Source organism: Manis javanica, unplaced genomic scaffold (genome assembly GCF_040802235.1).
Source record: "Manis javanica isolate MJ-LG unplaced genomic scaffold, MJ_LKY HiC_scaffold_24, whole genome shotgun sequence".
Classification (NCBI taxonomy): domain Eukaryota; kingdom Metazoa; phylum Chordata; class Mammalia; order Pholidota; family Manidae; genus Manis; species Manis javanica.
In genome coordinates, this window is record NW_027332170.1 from 312,623 (window position 1) to 330,666 (window position 18,044).

At 48.5% G+C, this 18,044-nt stretch overlaps 1 protein-coding gene across 1 annotated transcript in view; it reads left to right on the forward strand.

Moving 5' to 3' along the window:
* The window catches only part of LOC140843070 (transcription initiation factor TFIID subunit 1-like), a 118,686-nt gene that overhangs the window by 18,190 nt on the left and 82,452 nt on the right, over nt 1–18,044 (forward strand). The window contains 2 exon segments of the mRNA XM_073228284.1: nt 8,687–8,801; nt 8,947–9,063. Coding sequence (XP_073084385.1) covers nt 8,687–8,801; nt 8,947–9,063 — 232 coding nt within the window.

Here is an 18,044-nt window from a genome sequence, read left to right on the forward strand (position 1 = left end):
TCTCGGCTGTAAAGCAGATTTAAGACCCGCCGGTTTTGAAGGGTGACCTTGGCTAGCGAAGTGACCTGTCTTTGGAGAGAGGCCAGGGAATCAGCAGTGGATGTCAGGGCTCCCTCAAGTTTGGCGTTGAGATCTCTATTTGCCCATAGATAGTGACCGAAGGCTCCGTCAGAAAATCCTGCCTCAATGGCTGAGGTGGTCAGAGAGATACCGACCATGGTGGGAAGGAAAGTAGCCCTTTTGTGCGCGAGGGCAAGGGAGGTTGGAGCTCAAGGAATTCTGCCATGCTGTAAAGTGTAAGCTGTGGGATTAGGGTAACTAGAATGCAGGGTGTGCTGGAGTTGGGAGGCAGTGAAGTGCGCTGGAGGGGGGTGGAGTAGGGCCTACACTGTGGTGGATGGTGAGATTCTCTAGTTTTCTGGTTCCCATAGGGGTATGTCTGCCAAGGGGCAGAGGGCTTGTCCTTCTGCATGATAGTAGTAGTTGGAAATATTGAGGGGCACGGCCGCCAGCAGTGGGCACTGTAGTGATGCACACAAGAAACAATTGGTGGTGTTAAGGGTGTGGTTGAGAAAGATGGTGGTGTCCTGACTGAGTTGTAACTACGAGTAGGAGAAATTGGAAGAGGGGCATGGATAAGAAGATGAAGAGGCGCCATCAAGAGTTTGGATAACGACTTTTTCGGAATGTCTGATATCTGATGCAACTTGAGAGATCTGGGAATGAGAGGGAACATACTTTCGAGAGATATGAAGGGTACCGTGGGGGGGTCAAGGACCCCCCATAGTAAACTGAGGCTGTGACTCTGGTAGCCCATCGAGAGTCCCAGGGATCTGGGATTGATAAGGAGAATGAGCCGTTGGGATATTTTATGAAAAGGTTGGAGGAGTAGTACTGTGGGTACTGGAAGTTAATCATGTAGTGAATGGCGCAAGACCAGTAGGGACATCTGTATGTGTCTGGCCATCGCCTGCAATAGGCTTGTTTTTGGTCATAGAGGAAGCAGAGGTAGGGAGAATAAGGGTACCTGCTAGTGAGCACTTCAGTGGAGGGAGGAAAGTGGAGGTATAAAGGCTCAGAGCAGCTTTTCAGAGGGCAGTCTGATGTGGCAGTGAGGGCAGTAACTTTTGTTTGATGCTGTGTGTAAGTCTGTCTGACTTTGAATCACCATACAAACGAGGCTGGGGTGGCAGGGAAGACAACAGGAATGAGGAAAAAAAGCGAGAGAGCAGTAAAGGAGGAAAAAGTCATGATTCGGGTATGGATGGCAAAAGCGGTGAATGGGATTTTGGAGGAAAGAGGACAGTAAGGTCAGGAGTCTGGAGGGAGGGAGAGTCTGTAAACTTTTGTACGTTGAGATCTTTTAGGTGATGTGGGGACAGAATGGGAAGGGGCACCCTGAATGTCAGTTTATGAGCTTCTTTCTGCAGGAGCTGTCCAGTGGCTAATGCCCGTAGGTAGGGGGCCCAACCTCAAACCGTGGGGTCTAATTGCTTGGAGAGATAACCTACTGCGGGACAAAGGATGGGCCATAATATTCACCTAGGACACTTAGAGCTTGACTGGCCCTCTCATGAATGTATAATGAGAAGGCCTTCCTCAAATCAGGAAGATGGAGAGCTGGGGCTTCCACAAGGGCTTGACAGAGCTTAATGAAGGAGTGTCGGGGTGAGGAGGATAATGGTTCTTCAGGGGGGCCCTTGCTGAGGTCGTATAGGGGTCTTGCCAACAGGGAGAAGTTAGGGATCTATGCTCTAAAATACTCAGCCAGGCCTAGAAAGGAAAGGATTTCTGTCTTGGTTTTGGTAACGGGCAGGTCAGAGAGGAGCCATTTTCTGTCTAAGGTAATGGACTTTCTTTGTTGAGATAGAAGGAATCTGAGGTAAGTGACAGGAGGGAAAGAGATTTGAGCTTTGATGGGGGATACTCAGTAACCTCTGGAAGCTAGAAGGTTAAGTAGGGAGGCAGTGTCAAGTTGAGACTGTTCCCACGAGGGACTGCAGAGTAGAAGATCGTCCACGTATTGTAATAAAGTGGACTTGGAGTGATCATGATGAAACTGAGGTCCTGAGCTAGGACCTGTCCGAAAATATGGGGACTATCTCAGAAGCCTTGTGGCAAAACAGTCCAAGTGAGTTGTTCAGAATGTCTTGTGTATGGGTCCATCCAGGTGAAGGCGAAAAAGTCATGGGAGAAGGGTCCAGAGGGATAGAAAAGTGCGTCCTTGAGATCTACGACTGAGAAGTGGGATGCCGAGGCAGGGATCTGCAATTAAAGGGTGTATGGATTTGGAACTAAGGGATGGATAGGGACTACGGGTGAGTTGATGAGGCAAAGGTCTTGGACAAGGCGGAAAGATCTGGTTTTTTTTTAATAGCTAATATGGGGGTATTAAATGGGGAGTGAGTGGGTCTGAAGTAATTTTTGTTTAAGAGATCTTGAATGATGGGTTGGAGGCCTATGAGGGCTGAAGTGTTTAGGGGGTATTGGGCCTGACAGATATACAGAGAGTGGTCACGTAATTTGATAGAGGCAGGAGGACATAGAGCCACGGAGGGGCTTGTAATGTCCCAGTCTTTGGGATTTACAAGGTGTATGAGGGCTGAACTGGAGCTTTCATTGGGTAGAGGGGGGTCGTCGGCTATGAGGGCCATCAGAAAGGGAGTACTGGGGGCTGTGGGAGTGCATATAGTCATGGAAACATGGAGGAGAGAAAGGATGTCCCGTCCTAGTAAAGGGATGGGACACTGGGGCATAACCAGGAAGGAGTGGGAGAAAGTTACGGGATTGTCTTGGATTGTGCAAAAAAGTTAATGGGGTTAATGGGAAAATCTGTTTACCTCCTGCGCCGACTATAGGAGTAATGGTTTCGTCTCTCTTTTGAATTATGTCTTGGAGCTTTTGAAAATTGACTACTTTACGAGCTGCCTTTTTCAGTCCTGCTATTAAGCAGGAGGCAAAAATATCTTGAGACCGGAGACCCACGGTGGTGTTATAATCCCAGTGTGGGTCTTGTTCGGGGACAGCAGTGGGGTCAGGGGGATAGGTGGGGTCAGTCCTGTGGGTTTCGGTAGTGTGCATTTGGGCGAAGTCCGAAACTCGTCTACGCTCTTCAGGGAGGAGATATTGGCCAGGAGCATGAAAATGTCGTGATGTGTGAGGCTGTAAGACTGGAGGGTCCATTGAAACTCCCTGATGTATGTCGTGGGATCAGTGGAAAAGGAACCTAGGCATTTCTCAAGTTGGGCTACATCTCCTAAGGAGAAAGGGACGTGAACGTGCACAATGCCTTCGGATCCTGCTACCTCCTGGAGGGGGGAAATAATTTTGGGAGGTCCTTGAGACAGAGTCTGAGAGGGACTGAAGGGTTCTGGCTCAGTCTGTGTGGGTGAAACAGGTGATGGGGGCAAAGATGCGATAATTTTGGGAGGCCCTCAGGACCAGTCTGAGGGGGCAAAGATGGAGGAGGCTCCTGGAATTTAGAGGGGGGCTGAAAGGCTCAGGCTCGATCTGCAGGAGGGGGGGAGCTGATGGGGATGGAGGCGGAGGGGGTGAGGTGGGGGAGGAGATGGTGGTAGAGGGAGTAGAGGAGAGGGAAGGGAGAGGACGGGAGGCTTCTCCCTGGTGGAGGCAGCGGCAGTGGTAGAGGAAAGGGGAGGGGCTGTTGTAGAAGTGGAGGGGAAAGAGAGAGGATGGGAGGCTCCTGTGGGGGTGGAGGCAGCAGCTGCGGTGGAGGGTGGAGGGGTTGTAGGAGGGGGAGGGGCTGAAGGGGGAAGCCTGTATGGTGGAGTCATGTCAGCTGGGTCAAAGGTAATGGAAGAGGGACTGGGAGTGTGGGGAGGGGAGGGAGACGGCCTGCAGGCTAGGAGAACTTGGGGCAGGGTGCAGGTGGTGCAGAGGCTGGGATTTTGAGCTAGGAGGCGAAAAGCTTCCATATAGGGAATCTCCTTCCATTTTTTTCAGGTGCTGGCAGTAGTTAAAAAGATCGCGAGTGATGTTAGAATCAAGAGTTCCCCCTGCGGGCCATTGGTTGTGATTGTCTATGGGGTGTGTAGGCCAATCTTGGGAGCAGTATTTACGGAGAAGTTTTGGTTTTATATCAGGTGTTAGGGAGAGGGTAGTTAGATGCTTGAGCAGGCATTGAAGAGGTGAACTTTCAGGAAGGGATGAGGAGGCTCCCATGGCTGAAGGACAGAGAAGAAGACAAACTGGAAGACGAAAGGAGATCCTCGGACTGGGAGCAGACCACAAGGAGATAAAGGCGTCCCCGATGATCCTTGGTGGTCTGCGGAAACTCGTATATGAGTCAGAATTTCTTAGGAAGTGTGGGTCGTCACCCAGACTTCTCTAAGAAGGCAAAGTGCGGAGTCACAGGTACCTAGTACTAGGAATTTTTGGTGGACGGAACAGATTTTAGCGGACGAAACGGAAGGAGGAGGGGGAAAAAAGGGAGCGTTCTCATCCACAAAGTAGTCACCTCGTTTATGGCTATTGGAGGGGGTCCTGAGGGTCTGCCGCAGTTGTGAAGGCTTAAGGCGGGGAGAGTTCCCTCCTCGTCCCCGAGCGTCAGGGCCTTGCTGGACGATCACGGTCAATGGTGCTGCTATAGCTCGGGGAAGAGTGGCCCACTCCGGGGGAAAACTTACCTAAAGGCCAGAGAGGAGTGGTGAGTGTGATGAGCCAGCACCAGAAAAAGATGAGGGCAAACTGCTGCTGGTGTCAGGGGGAAGACGGTGTCCCATCTCCCAGGTTTCGGCACCAATGAAAGGGAAGGAGTGACACACAACAGCAATTCACCAGCGAAATCCGCTGTATTAGAGAAAGGTGCTGAATTATATAGGAAGGGGCATGAGCTGATTGAGGTGTCACTTCTATGGGGCTGGTGGCTATTGGCTAGGTGCTGGGAGTGGGAGGGGGGAGAGAGGTGATTGGGCTTCAGGTGGCGCCGTCGGGAACTGAGGACCCAGAAGAGAAGCCGTAAGTTTGCCATCTTACAGGTGGGGGCCCTTCAGGCTGGGCTCTTCGCAAGAAGTATATTTTCCACAGACACTTGGAAGTGATACTCTTTCCTGTGGTGTGTAGGTGAACAGATGGGCTAAGATGAGTAGAGGTACTTTGTGAAGGGAGTCTGGCCCTCCTTTTAACTGGTGAGATGTCTTTCCTTATAGTCTAAGAGAAATAGGAAGTTCTAAGAGGTGGGAAATAAAAGCAGTGGAAAATGGGGTCTGTATCCAGTGCAGAGGAAGGAGGAACAGCATTTATTAAGCACTTACTATATTCCAGGTATCCGTGAGCAACTTAGATCTCTATTTAGTCCTTATGATGAGTCTGGTATGTTATTTCTGTCGTGTACATAAGAACACGCATGTTCTTGAGAAGCTAAATCATTTCTTCAATATCACAAAAATAAGCACTAGAGCTGGGAAGGGAATGTTGATGGTCTGACTCGGGACAAGATATTGGCCAACAGAAGTGCCCAGAGCTGGCAGGTGAGACGAGAGAAAGCATCATAGGAATGGGTAAAAAGTTCAATAACCCATTTAAAAATAACATCTCCGACAAGAGAAGAGAAGAGGTAGCTATAAATGGAACTCATATAAATAAAGCAGATAGATTTTTGTGACAAAGGGTAGATAGGCAAGTCCTCCAGTTATTGGTGCTGGAGGTTGTATAAAATATTGGAAATACAGGCACGAGCTACTTTCCCTACTTTGTGCTCACAGAGGCACATTGTGGTCTTATCACCATCACAGAGGATGCAATTAATGTGGCACAAATGTGCACGAGGCTAGTGGGCATGGGACCTGCTTTTGTGAGGAGATGAGCCTGGAGGGAGCTGGACTTGCCCATCAGGCAGGACCCTGTACAGGGGTGGGGTAGGCCATGGGGAACACACGGCATGGGTGATGCAGTCGGCAGTGGGACATCCCAACCAGCTTGGGGTTCAGTGTTTAGAATCGTGAGCCTCATACACATTGCATGAGAACGGGCAGGTGGAAAGCTGCTGATCTGCAGAGGCAGGCAATGGTGTGGACATAAAAAAGCCCCTGCCCATGTCTGTGGTCATTATTGCCTTTTAGGGCCTTCTTACTCCTTGGTGAAGCAGAAAATTTCCCTTGTGCCTTCCTGACCCCACACTATGGCCACACACATCAAAAGGACCCGGAATGGTGGTTTAAGTGCAGGTTCCTGAGTTACGTACAGACTCACCACATGAAACCCATAATCAGTTCTTTCATACATTAAGGTTTGAGAAACGTGAAGAGGAATATACATCAGTGCTTTAGAAAGTAATCATATTAACATAGGCATATCCATCAGGTACGAAAGCATCATTTATTAATATTCCATTTATGTGTTAGGTCTTGAGCTAGGCACTTTGTGTTAGTTGATGTGATTTTTAAAATAAAGCCCATGTTGAGACAATGGTTACCTCTATGACACACATGAGAAGTCTGAATCCAGGAAGCTGAGTAGATTGCAAGATTATCTAGCTAAGAAATGGTAGAGCCAGGATGTAAACCCAGGTGTGTCCTGATGTAGGGAGAAAGTCTGGGATGGTAAGAGACTCGGGGTAGGTGGGATCAGAAACACATTGTGCGGTCCTCAGTGTACCTTTGGTATAGTGCAGTCGATGGCCAGTTTTTTTTTGGGACGAAAGAGCGAAGCAACAGCAAGCACAAGGAGAGGACCTTGCATTTTTACTACTTCTGTCAGCCGGAGCGCAGTGACCGGCGGAACTAGACCATGTGACCCAGCCAGCTCCTTTGGATTGGGGGAAGAGCTATGGCTCTCATCCGGCAGTAGCATTTCCGCTCGTGCACCGATCAGCTGGAGGGGTTGGGACTAAGCCACTTCTTTGGCCAACCTCTTTACAAATATCTAGTCTCCTGCCCGCCTACGGTTGAATCAAAAGCCCTTTGTAAAGTAGTCAAAGCAATTCTACTTTCTCGTAAGACGGCTGGGCCGTTCTTTACGGTTCATTTTTCCTTTATTCCACTTCTGGTAGGGGTCAAGGAGATCTGTAAATGACTTCTGGGAGACTAATGCTTTTATTTCCGGGCTATGGGTTCAGTCTGGGATTTGCTTTTGGTGGCTTCTGCTGATCTCAGCGCTGCCGCCATCATGTCAGACACGGACAGCGATGAGGTTTCTGCGGGAAGTGGCCCATTTTCTTTAATCGATTTCCTCTTTGGCAACATCAGTGGAGCCGGGCAGCTGGAGGGGGAAAGCATCTTGGATGATGTGAGGGGTGGGCATGGGGTTAGGGCTGGGGGTGGTGAGGCTAAGGAGACAGCTGGAGTGTGTAGTGTAGAGGGTGTTTAGAATTCTAGGGCGGATGTGGTCCTCTTTCTGAGGGTGCAGTAATGAGAAGCAGATACTGCCTTTGTAGACTTCAGTAAAAGAGAGGAGGCTTCTTTGTGGATGAGCGTGAGGAGACAGGATGGTAGACCAGCCCCCGTAGGTCAGGGGCGCCGATGTGTGTGACTGTGGACAGAACATTCCACCTGACCAGGCAGTAGGGAATATTTATTTCACTTTTAACCTAGGGAGGTTGCTTTCAAACTATTGCAATGGGAACCTGTTAGGCTGGAGGAAGGAAAAACAAGGACATGCAAACAACAGAGAGATATCCTAAAAGGAGAACAGACCAGACCCCAAGGTCTGTGCCTTATATGGAAAGGGGACAGCTCTTCCTGAATTCCATCCTTCTGATGTGCCAACTAAGACCCTGATGTCAGCCTGTTCCCTCTTGGAAGGAACAAAGTTTCTATTGTCTGTTATGTCACCGTTAGCCAATCATACCTCTCCATGCCCTCAAGATAGCTTGCCCACTCCTCCCCCTCCTAACCCCTTATAAGCCCCCACCTCCCTGACCGGGTGTGACTTCCCCGGCCTGTGATAGCCAGACCACGGAACATCACCCGGGAATTTGCATTCAAATAAACTAGAGTCCCTCTGTTACCTCTCTTCGCCTGCTTATTTCATCCAGAATTTATCTTACAGAACCTACTTGTAGATACCTGAAACTGCATTTCTGCCATCGCTGATCTAAGGTGGCTGTAGAGCAAGAGGACTGGACAGAGGCTGCAACATATCATATGGTTCACCTCCCTGTTACTAGAACAGTGAATGTTCAAACTGTCCGGGGAAGGCAGACCCCTTCTGGGCCCAGCGCCCTTAAGTAGTTTTCCCAGTGTTCACCAGCATTCATTCATGCTATCGTTGGCCTGTGGCCAAGTGAAACTCACCTTCGTTTAAGGTTCATCTTTTCAAGGAGAGAATAATGATCAATATTCCTTCTCCCGTGGAGCACACACAAGTACACAAAAACTAGCAGAAAAGTTATTGCCTTGTCTGGTCCAAACGACCTCTGTTGCTTTACCCTTTATTCTGAGAACTACTGTTACATTCATTTAGTCTTAGTGGTGGTTTTTTGAATATTTCTTTATATTACCTTAAAGTAGGGTGATGAAATTGGACACAATATGTCAATAAATACCTGATGAATAAATAGTTGAGTGGAAGATTTACTTTTCACTTCTTGAATGTGAAGCTCCTTTTAGCACACTGCAGTCATTTTTCATGCAGATTTTATAGCTTTGTTGTGGACCAGGAAATACGCCTTGTACGGGAAGCTTAGGTATAGTTGTTGTCTTTGACTCTGGTGCTGTCCCTTTTTCAGGAGGGTAAGAAGCACCTGGCAGGCTTGGGGACTTTGCGTCTGGGCAGCCTGATCACTGAACTCACTGCAAATGAAGAACTGACTGGGACTGACGGTGCCCTGGTAAATGATGAAGGTGAAGTCTGGGTCACGGGGAGTAAGGTGGGGGAGGAGGCTAGCCACTTAGGGTAAATGTACTTTTCAATGGGAGTTACCTAAGGGAGTGAGAGTTATTTGCTATTTGTTGACATATATTCCTCCTGCTTTTTTTTTATTCATAGGCTGGATCAGGAGTACAGAAGATGCTGTGGACTATTCACACATCAATGAGGTAGCAGAAGACGGAAGCCAAAGGTGTCAGCAGACAATGGGGAGCTTGCAGCCCCTTTGCAGCTCAGGTGATTGTTTGGTGTCCTCTGTAGAGCATACCAGTGTATTATCCCGCTGTATAGTCTAGTTTGTTTGTTTCTTTCTTTGTGTGCTTTCTGCCATTGTTCCTGCTCTCTGTGCCTTTGCTCTGCTTCTCTCCCTTTGTCAGCTCAGTTCCAAGTAGCTGCTCTCCTCTGGTGTTCCGAGGCAGTGGTATCATACTCAGGCTTTTATTCCTCGTACTGATTATTTCCAAACTTGTGGTGAATGCCAAGTAAGGATGATAATGCTTTCTCCCTTATTGTCTGGTATTTGAGTACCTACCATGTTCATAGCACTGTTGTGTATGCTGTTTAAACTCAGTCTTTGCCCTCAAGGAATTGGTAGTTCAAGGAGGATTAATATGTATGATCACATATAAACAAACACATTTCTTGGCTCAGCTTCTGTTAATCACTCACCAGCTCTATGCTGACAGTGCAGTTAATGCATGCACACACCATAGATTTTTCTCCTGGGTGTAAGGTACTGCATTATAGAATCAGAATGTAAGAACTGGAAGGGGTCTTAGTGATTATTTTCTTTTCACCTCATTATAGATAAGGAAAACTTGAACTTGAGAGAACTATAATAATGTGGAACTTTATTAAAAGTTCTACAGTCAACTAGATGCAACCTTGAATAATTCAACAATTCAGTGCAATTGACATTTTTGGAATACCTGATATGTGCTGTGTAACTAATAGACAGTATGGAACAAAGATAATAAAATCCATTTTCTGATCATGCACTCAGTTCCATGGTCTGGAACCTAGAGCTACCATCATAGTCCACTCTTTCCACTGCCCTTTGCTACCTGTCACTGCTTGAAACTTTTATATGAAGTTGTTCATTTGTTGTCCACCTTTTTGAATTACATTTCAGGGTCAGATAATGGATTTGCCTGCTTCCTATATAAAGAGATGAATTGTACCACATACACAAAAAGTAACCCAGAAAAAAAGAAGATACAGGTCTTACCTTCACAGGGAAATTAGGGAAGATGGGGTAGACAATGCAAAGCATAATTACTCCTAAGAAGAAGAAAAAAATCAGCTAAAAGCTCATAGTTCTGTATGGAGTGTTACATTTAGTTTTGAGAGCCTGCCGGAATAGCTAAGTTAAAAGTAGCATAACTGTTGTTTTGAGCCCCCTGACTGAGGCTAAGGGGGAGGTCATAGTAGCTCTGATTTTTAGGGAATGTTTTAATTTCAGGTTTAGGTTTATTTCTCTAGGGATGATATGGAAGAGCATAGTGGTGGTTTCCTGTTGGTTTTTATGAGCTGACCACCTAGGAAAGGAGAATGTTAAATTTGATAAATCTCAATTCTGAGTTCTCTTGACCTCTGAGGGTACCTTTGTCTCTGCCCTTAGCTTCCTCCTTCCCTGGCGATGGCCCCTTCCCATGGCCTGATTTATATGGGTGCTTCTTTGGAATAACTGGAATTGCATGGAACTCATTAGAAAATGCTTCATGGTGGTGAATATTGACCAAGTATCGAAAGACAACGTTTGATGGAGAAGAGGCAGCAGAGCATTTAGTTTGGAGACATGGCTTGTCTGAAATGTTTGGAGATAGAATAGTGTGGGGGGAATTGGCCAGCGAGTTTTCTTGAAAGGAGTGGAAAACATACCGCCAAAAAGCAAGACCTCAGGGTAGAAGAATTTGAAAGCACCTTCTTGGAAATAGAAAAGCTGTGTTTGAGGGGTAAGAAATTAATGAATGAGACAGGAGATTAAAATCATATGTTGGGAAAATGAGGATAGAAGTGGTATTGATAGTGAAAGAAAGTAATTTAAAAGAATATTTCAGCTTTATGCAATTGAATATCTGAGTGAAAAGGTTATTTATTTATTTTTATTTTTTTTTATTTTGGTATCATTAATCTACAGTTACATGAAGAACATTGTTTACTAGGCTCCCCCCTTCACCAAGTCCCCCCAACAAAAACCCATTACAGTCACTGTCCATCAGCATACTAAGATGCTGTAGAATCACTGCTTGTCTTCTCTGTGTTGCAGAGCCCTCCCCGTGCCTCCCCCCACATTATACATGCTATTCATAATGCACCCTTTCTTTTTCCCAGCCCTTATCCCTCCCTTCCCACCCATCCTCCCCATTCCCTTTCCCTTTGGTAAGAGTTAGTCCATTCTTGAATTCTGTCAATCTGCTGCTGTTTTCTTCCTTCAGTTTTTCTCTTTTTATACTCCACATGAGTGAAATTGAAGGGCCCCCACCAGTAAGATGGTGAACTTTCAGCTTCTCTTCGGGGTTCTCAGTTCCCGACGGCGCCACCTGAAGCCCAATCACCTCTCGACCCCCTCCCAATCCCAGCACCTAGCCAATAGCCACCAGCCCCATAGAAGTAACACCACAATCACCCCATGCCCCTTCCTATATAACCCATCACCTTTCCCTAATAAAGCGGAATTCTCCAGTGAATTGCTGCTGTGTGTCGCTCCTTTCCTTTCATTGGTGCCAAAACCCGTGAGACAGTATACCCCAACTGGGCCCCGTCTTCCCCCCGACACCTGCAGTAGCTTGCCCTTGTCCTCTTTTTCCGGCGCTGGCTCATCACACTCACCACTCCTCCCTGGCCTTTAGGTAAGTTTTCCCCTGGAGTGGGCCACTCTTCCCTGAGCTATCGCAGTGCCATTGACCATGATCGTCTGGCAAGGCTCTGACACTCAGGGACAAGGAGGGAAGTCTCCCCGCCTCCGGCCTTCACAGCTGCAGCAGACCCTCAGGCCCCCCTCCCAACAGCCATAAATTGCCGCCTCCGGCCTTCACGGCTGCTGCAGACCCTCAGGCCCCCCTCCAACAGCCATAAATTGCCACCTCAGGACTTCACGGCTGCAGCAGACCCTCAAGCCCCCCTCCCAACAGCCATAAATTGCCACCTCTGGCCTTCACGGCTGCTGCAGACCCTCAGACCCCTCCTCGAACAGCCATACATGAGGTGACTGTGGATGAGAATGCTCCCTTTTCCCCCTTTGTCCTTCTGTTCCATTCTGTCTACCGAAATCCTTTCTGTCCGCCGAAAACTCCTAGCGCTAGGTACCTCGTGACTCTGGCACTCTGCCTTCTTAGGGAAGTCTGGGTGACGACCCACACTTCCTAAGAAACTCCGACTCGTATGCGAGTTTCCACAGACCACCAAGGATCATCGGGGACGCCCTTTGTCTCCTTGCCGTCTGCCTCCGGTCCGAGGATTTCCGTTTGTCTTCCCCTGTTTGTCTCCTTCTCTGTCCTTTAACCATGGGAGCCTCCTCATCCCTCCCTTAAAGTTCACCTCTTGAATGCCTGCTTAAGCATCTGGCTACCCCCTCCCTGACACCTGGTATAAAACCAAAACTTCTCCGTAAATACTGCTCCAAAGATTGGCCTACATACCCCCTAGAGAATAACAACCAATGGCCCACAGGGGAAACTCTTGATCCTAACATCACTTGCGATCTCTTTAACTACTGCCAGCACCTGAAAAAATGGAAGGAGATTGCCTATATCGAAGCTTTCCGCCTCCTCCTCCCCCTGCCTCCCCCACAAGTTCTCCTAGCCTGCAAGCCGCAGCCCCCGCAGAAGCCTCCCGTTCACTCCCTTCCCCTTCTTCTCCTACAACAGCCCTTCTCCCTTCCTCCCCCACCATCTCCTCCCCCATCTCACCTCCTCTGCCTTCCTCCCCTGCGGATTAAGCCTGAGCCTTTCAGCCCCCCTTTAACTAAGTCCCGGGGGCCTCCTCCATCTTTGCCCTCATCACCTGTTTCTCCCCTGTTAGAGACTGCCTTTGTCTTCTCACTTATTTGTAAGCAGAATAAGAAAGCACCTTCCCCGAACGCAGCATGAGAAAGCACAAGCTTGAGAACAACCGGTGCAGTCCTTGGAAGTTATCTGTCCACAAAAACATATCTTGTCCTCGAAGACGAGCCAAGACTCCTCACTCTGAAAATAAGAACTTGAAGATGTTTAGAAACACTGCCCCTGCTTCTAGCTATGCCCTTCCCCTACTCGCCGATGTAGCAAGAATGGAAAACAAAGAACATTCTGTTTATGCATTCCATAAGTAACTAACAGGAGCCCTGCTGTAGCTCCGTTTGCAGAGCATGGGACTCTTAACCTCAGAGTTGTGAGTTTAAGCCCAACTGGAGTGGCAGAGGTAAGCAGCTGGGCTGCTGGCTGGCGATGTGAGAGCGTCAGCCCTCCCAGTTGTTTCTTTCTTTCTTTTCTTCGACCCCCTTCTGCATTTCAGGACCTCCTCGACTAGGCGTGGTTGGACCGCATCACTCCCCCACAGACTGAGCCAGAACCCTTCAGTCCCCCTCAGACTCGGTCCGAAGGCCTCCCAAAATTATCACCCCCTCTCTGGGATGTAGCTTAGACAGACTCACTCAAGCCCTATTACAGTATACCAGCCTAGACCCAGAAACGCCTGACGGAAGACATGTCCTTATGACAGACTTCCTAGCTCAAAGCTACCCAACCTTAAAGCTAAACTCAAAAAGTTAGAACAGGGCCCCGCTACCCCAGAGACTGAGATCCTAACAGTGGCCTTTAAAGTCTTCCATAACCGAGAAGAGGAGAGAGAATGCCTTAAACAAAAGGCTGATCAGGCCAATTTCCAAATGTTAGCCCAGCTGATAAAACCACAACCTGGGCGCCCTTCTACAAACTAGCCCCCCCCAGGAGCTTGTTTCAAGTGTGGACAAGAAACAACATTGGTCAAGGGCATGCCCCTCCCCCAGATCTCCTACCACCCCATGCCCCAGATGCCACAAAAAGGGCCACTGGGAGTCTAATTGCCCAGCCACCCGAAGGGGAGGCTGGACAAACAACCCCCATCCTAAGCCCGCCATAGTGGGACTGGCAGAAGACTGACGGGGCCCGGGGGCTTCTCGCCCGACCATTTCCATCACCAAATAGGAGCCCAGTGTTACTTTAATAGTAGACGGTTGCCCCATCTCCCTCCTAGATACAAGAGCCACCTTCTCAGTCTTGCAAGAATACCGGGGCCCTACCACGCCTGCCATTACTCCTGTAGTCGGGGTAGGAAGTATAAAGATTTTCCCATTAAACCCCCCCCCTTTTATGCACGATCCAAGACAATCCCATACCTTTCTCCCACTCCTTCCTGGTTATAGCCCAGTGTCCCATCCCTTTACTAGGATGGGACATCCTTTCCCTCCTCCACGTTTCCATAACTATATCCACTCCCACAGCCCCCAGTACTCCCTTTCTGATGGCCCTCATAGCCAACGACTCCCCTCTACCCAATGAAAGCTCTGGTTCTGCCCTCATACCCCCTGTAAATCCCAACGTTTGGGACATTACAAGCCCCTCCGTAGCACTATGTCTTCCTGCCTCTATCAAATTATGTGACCCCTCTCAGTATATCTGTCAGGTCCAATACCCCCTAACCACTTCAGCCCTCATAAGCCTCCAACCCATCATTCAAGATCTCTTAAACAAAAATTACCTCAGACCCACTCACTTCCCGTTTAATACCCCCATATTAGCTGTTAAAAAAACCAACAGAACTTTCTGCCTTGTCCAAGACCTTCGCCTCATCAACATGGCTGTTGTCCCTATCCATCCCTTAGTTCCAAATCCATACACCCTTTTATTGCAGATGCCTGCTTCGGCATCCCACTTCTCAGTCCTAGATCTCAAGGACGCATTTTTTCTATCCCTCTGGACCCCTTCTCCCAAGATTTTTTCGCCTTCACCTGGACGGACCCATACACAAGACATTCTGAACAACTCACTTTGACAGTTTTGCCACAAGGCTTCTGAGATAGTCCCCATATTTTTAGACAGGTCCTAGCTCAGGACCTCAAACAGTTTCATCATGATCACTCCGAGTCCACTTAATTACAATACCTGGATGATCTTCTGCTCTGAAGTCCCACGTGGGAACAGTCTCAACTTAACACTGCCTCTCTACTTAACCTTTTAGCTTCCAGAGGTTACCAAGTATCCCCCGTCAAAGCTCAAATCTCTTCCCCTTCTGTCACTTACCTCAGATTCCTCCTGTCTCAACAAAGAAAGTCCATTACCTTAGACAGAAAACGGCTCCTCTGTGACCTGCCCATTCCCAAAACCAAGACAGAAATCCTTTCCTTTCTAAGCCTGGCTGAGAATTTTAGAGCGTGCATCCCTAACCTCTCCCTGTTAGCAAGACCCCTATAGAACCTCAGCAAGGGCCCCCCTGAGAACCATTATCCTCCTCACCCCGACACTCCTTCATTAAGCTCCGTCAAGCCCTTGTGGAAGCCCCAGCTCTCCATCTCCCTGATTTGTCGAAACTCTTCTCATTATACATTCATGAGAGGTCCAGTCAAGCTCTAAGAGTCCTAGGCCAATATTATGGCCCATCCTTTGCCCCAGTAGCTTATCTCTCCAAGCAATTAGACCCCACAGTTCAGGGATGGGCCCCCTGCCTACAAGCATTAGCCACTAGACAGCTCTTGTAGAAGGAAGCTCATAAACTGACATTCAGAGCGCCCCTTACCATTCTGTCCCCACATCACCTAAAAGCTCTCTTAACCTACAAAAGTTTACAGACTCTCCTTCTCTCCAGACTCCTGATCTTACTCTTACTGTCCTCTTTACTCCAAAATCCCATTCACCCCCTTTGCCATCCATACCCAAATCATGACTTTTTCCTCCTTTACTGCTCTCTCGCTGTTTTTCCTCATTCCTATTGTCTTCCCCGCCACCCCAGCCTCCTTTGTATGGTGATTCAAAGTCATACAGACTTACAGCATCAAACAAAAGTTACTGCCCTCATTGCCACACCAGACTGCCCTCTGAAAAGCTGCTCTGAGCCTTTATACCTCCACTTTCCTCTCTCCACCGAAGTGTTCACTAGCAGCTACCTTTATTCTCCCTACCTCTGCTTCCTCTATGAACAAAGACAAGCCTATTGCAGGCAATGGCCAGACACCTACGGGGGATGTCCCTACTGGTCTTACGCCATTCACTACATGGGTAACTCCCAGTACCCACAGTATTACTCCTCCAACCTTTTCATGAAATATCCCATTCTCCTTATCAATCCCAGATCCCTGGGACTCTTGATGGGCTGCTGGAGTCACAGCCTCAGGTTACTATGGGGGGTCCTCGACCCCCCACGGTACCCTTCATATCTCTCAAAAGTATGTTCCCTCTCACTCCCAGATCTCTCAAGTTGCATCAGATATCAGACATTCCGAAAAAGTCATTATCCAAACTCTTCATGGCGCCTTTTCATCTTCTTATTCCTCCTACTCTTAGTTACAGCTCATTCAAGATACCACCATCTTTCTCAACCACACCCTCAACACCGTCAATTGTTTCTTGTGCACATCACTACAGCGCCCACTGCTGGCCGCCGTGCCCCTTATTATTTCCAACTACTACTTCCATGCAGAAAGACAACCACTCTGCCCCCTGGCAGACATACCCCTATGGGAACCAGAATACACAGATAATCTCACCATCCATCACTGTGTAAGCCCAACGCCAACTCCCCTCTAGCGCACTTCACTGTCTTTCTATCTACACCCCTACCTCTGGCTCTAAGACTTTTATGCAACCGGGACACTTCTTTTGGTGTAATGGCAGTCTTTTCAACTCACTGCCTCCCAACTCCGATACACCCTGCATTCTCGTCACCCTAATCCCACGTCTTACACTTTACAGCATGGCAGAATTTCTTGAGCTCCAGCCTCTCTTGCCCTCACGCACAAAAAGGGCTGCTTTCCTTCCCATCATGGTCGGTATCTCTTTGACCACCTCAGGCATTGAGGCAGGGTTTTCGGGAAGAGCCTTGGGTCACTCTCTATGGGCAGTGAGAAATCTAAACACCAAACTTGAGGGAGCCCTGACATCCACTGCTGATTCCCTAGCCTCTCTCCAAAGACAGGTCACTTCGCTAGCTAAAGTCACCCTTCAAAACCGGCGGGCCCTAGATCTGCTTACAGCCAAGAAGGGCGGCACCTGCGTCGTCCTCCGGGAAGAGTGCTGCTATTACATCCACGAATCCGGCATTGTAGGAACTGACATCACCAAACTCACCGACCTTGCCTCCAGTCTCCACTCTGCTTCCAATTCCAACCCATTCTCGTCAATACTAACAAAACCCTTCCTCACCTGACTCTAGCCCATTGCAGGCCCCATTATAATCATTCTTCTCGCCTGTCTCTTCTTACCCTGTATAATAAAGTTCATCAAATCCCAAGTCAGAAAAATCTCTAATCAAGCTTTCGACCAGCTTTTACTCAGGAACTACCAGCTTCTGGACACAGAAGATCCCTCACCCTCACGTAACCTCCTCACTACACGCTGAGATGGACCCCTCTCTCCACTGGAAATTGTTCCTGGAAACAATGGCCACAGACGCCTGGCTTCTGGCACCCATATCCTCTTGGCACCATTAGAATCAACAAGTCCTCGACCTATAGTTACAGGGAACCTTCACTGATTTCCAATCTGAAGGAGTCCAAACCAACTCGTCCTTACTGTGGGGAGTCCTATCAACCCTTTCCTCCCAGTCCTCAAGCCCTCACTCCTTTCTCCACCCCAGTTCAGCAGGAAGCAGCCAGAGAGAAAGCAACGTCCACAACTCCGTAGAGGAGAAAGGGCGGAATGAAGGGCCCCCACCAGTAAGATGGCAAACTTCTGGCTTCTCTTCTGGGTCCTCGGTTCCCGATGGTGCCACCTGAAGACCAATCGCCTCTCCCCCCTCCCACTGCCAGCACCGAGCCAATAGCCACCAACCCTGTAGAAGTGACAACTCAATCACCCCATGCCGCTTCCTATATAACCCAGCACCTTTCCCTAATGAAGCAGAAATCTCCAGTGAATTGCTGCTGTGTGTCACTCCTTTCCTTTCAGATCATTTGGTACTTGTGTCTCTCCACTGGCTAATTTCACTGAGCATAATAGCCTCTAGCCCCATCCGTGTTGTTACAAATGGTAGGATTTGTTTTCTTC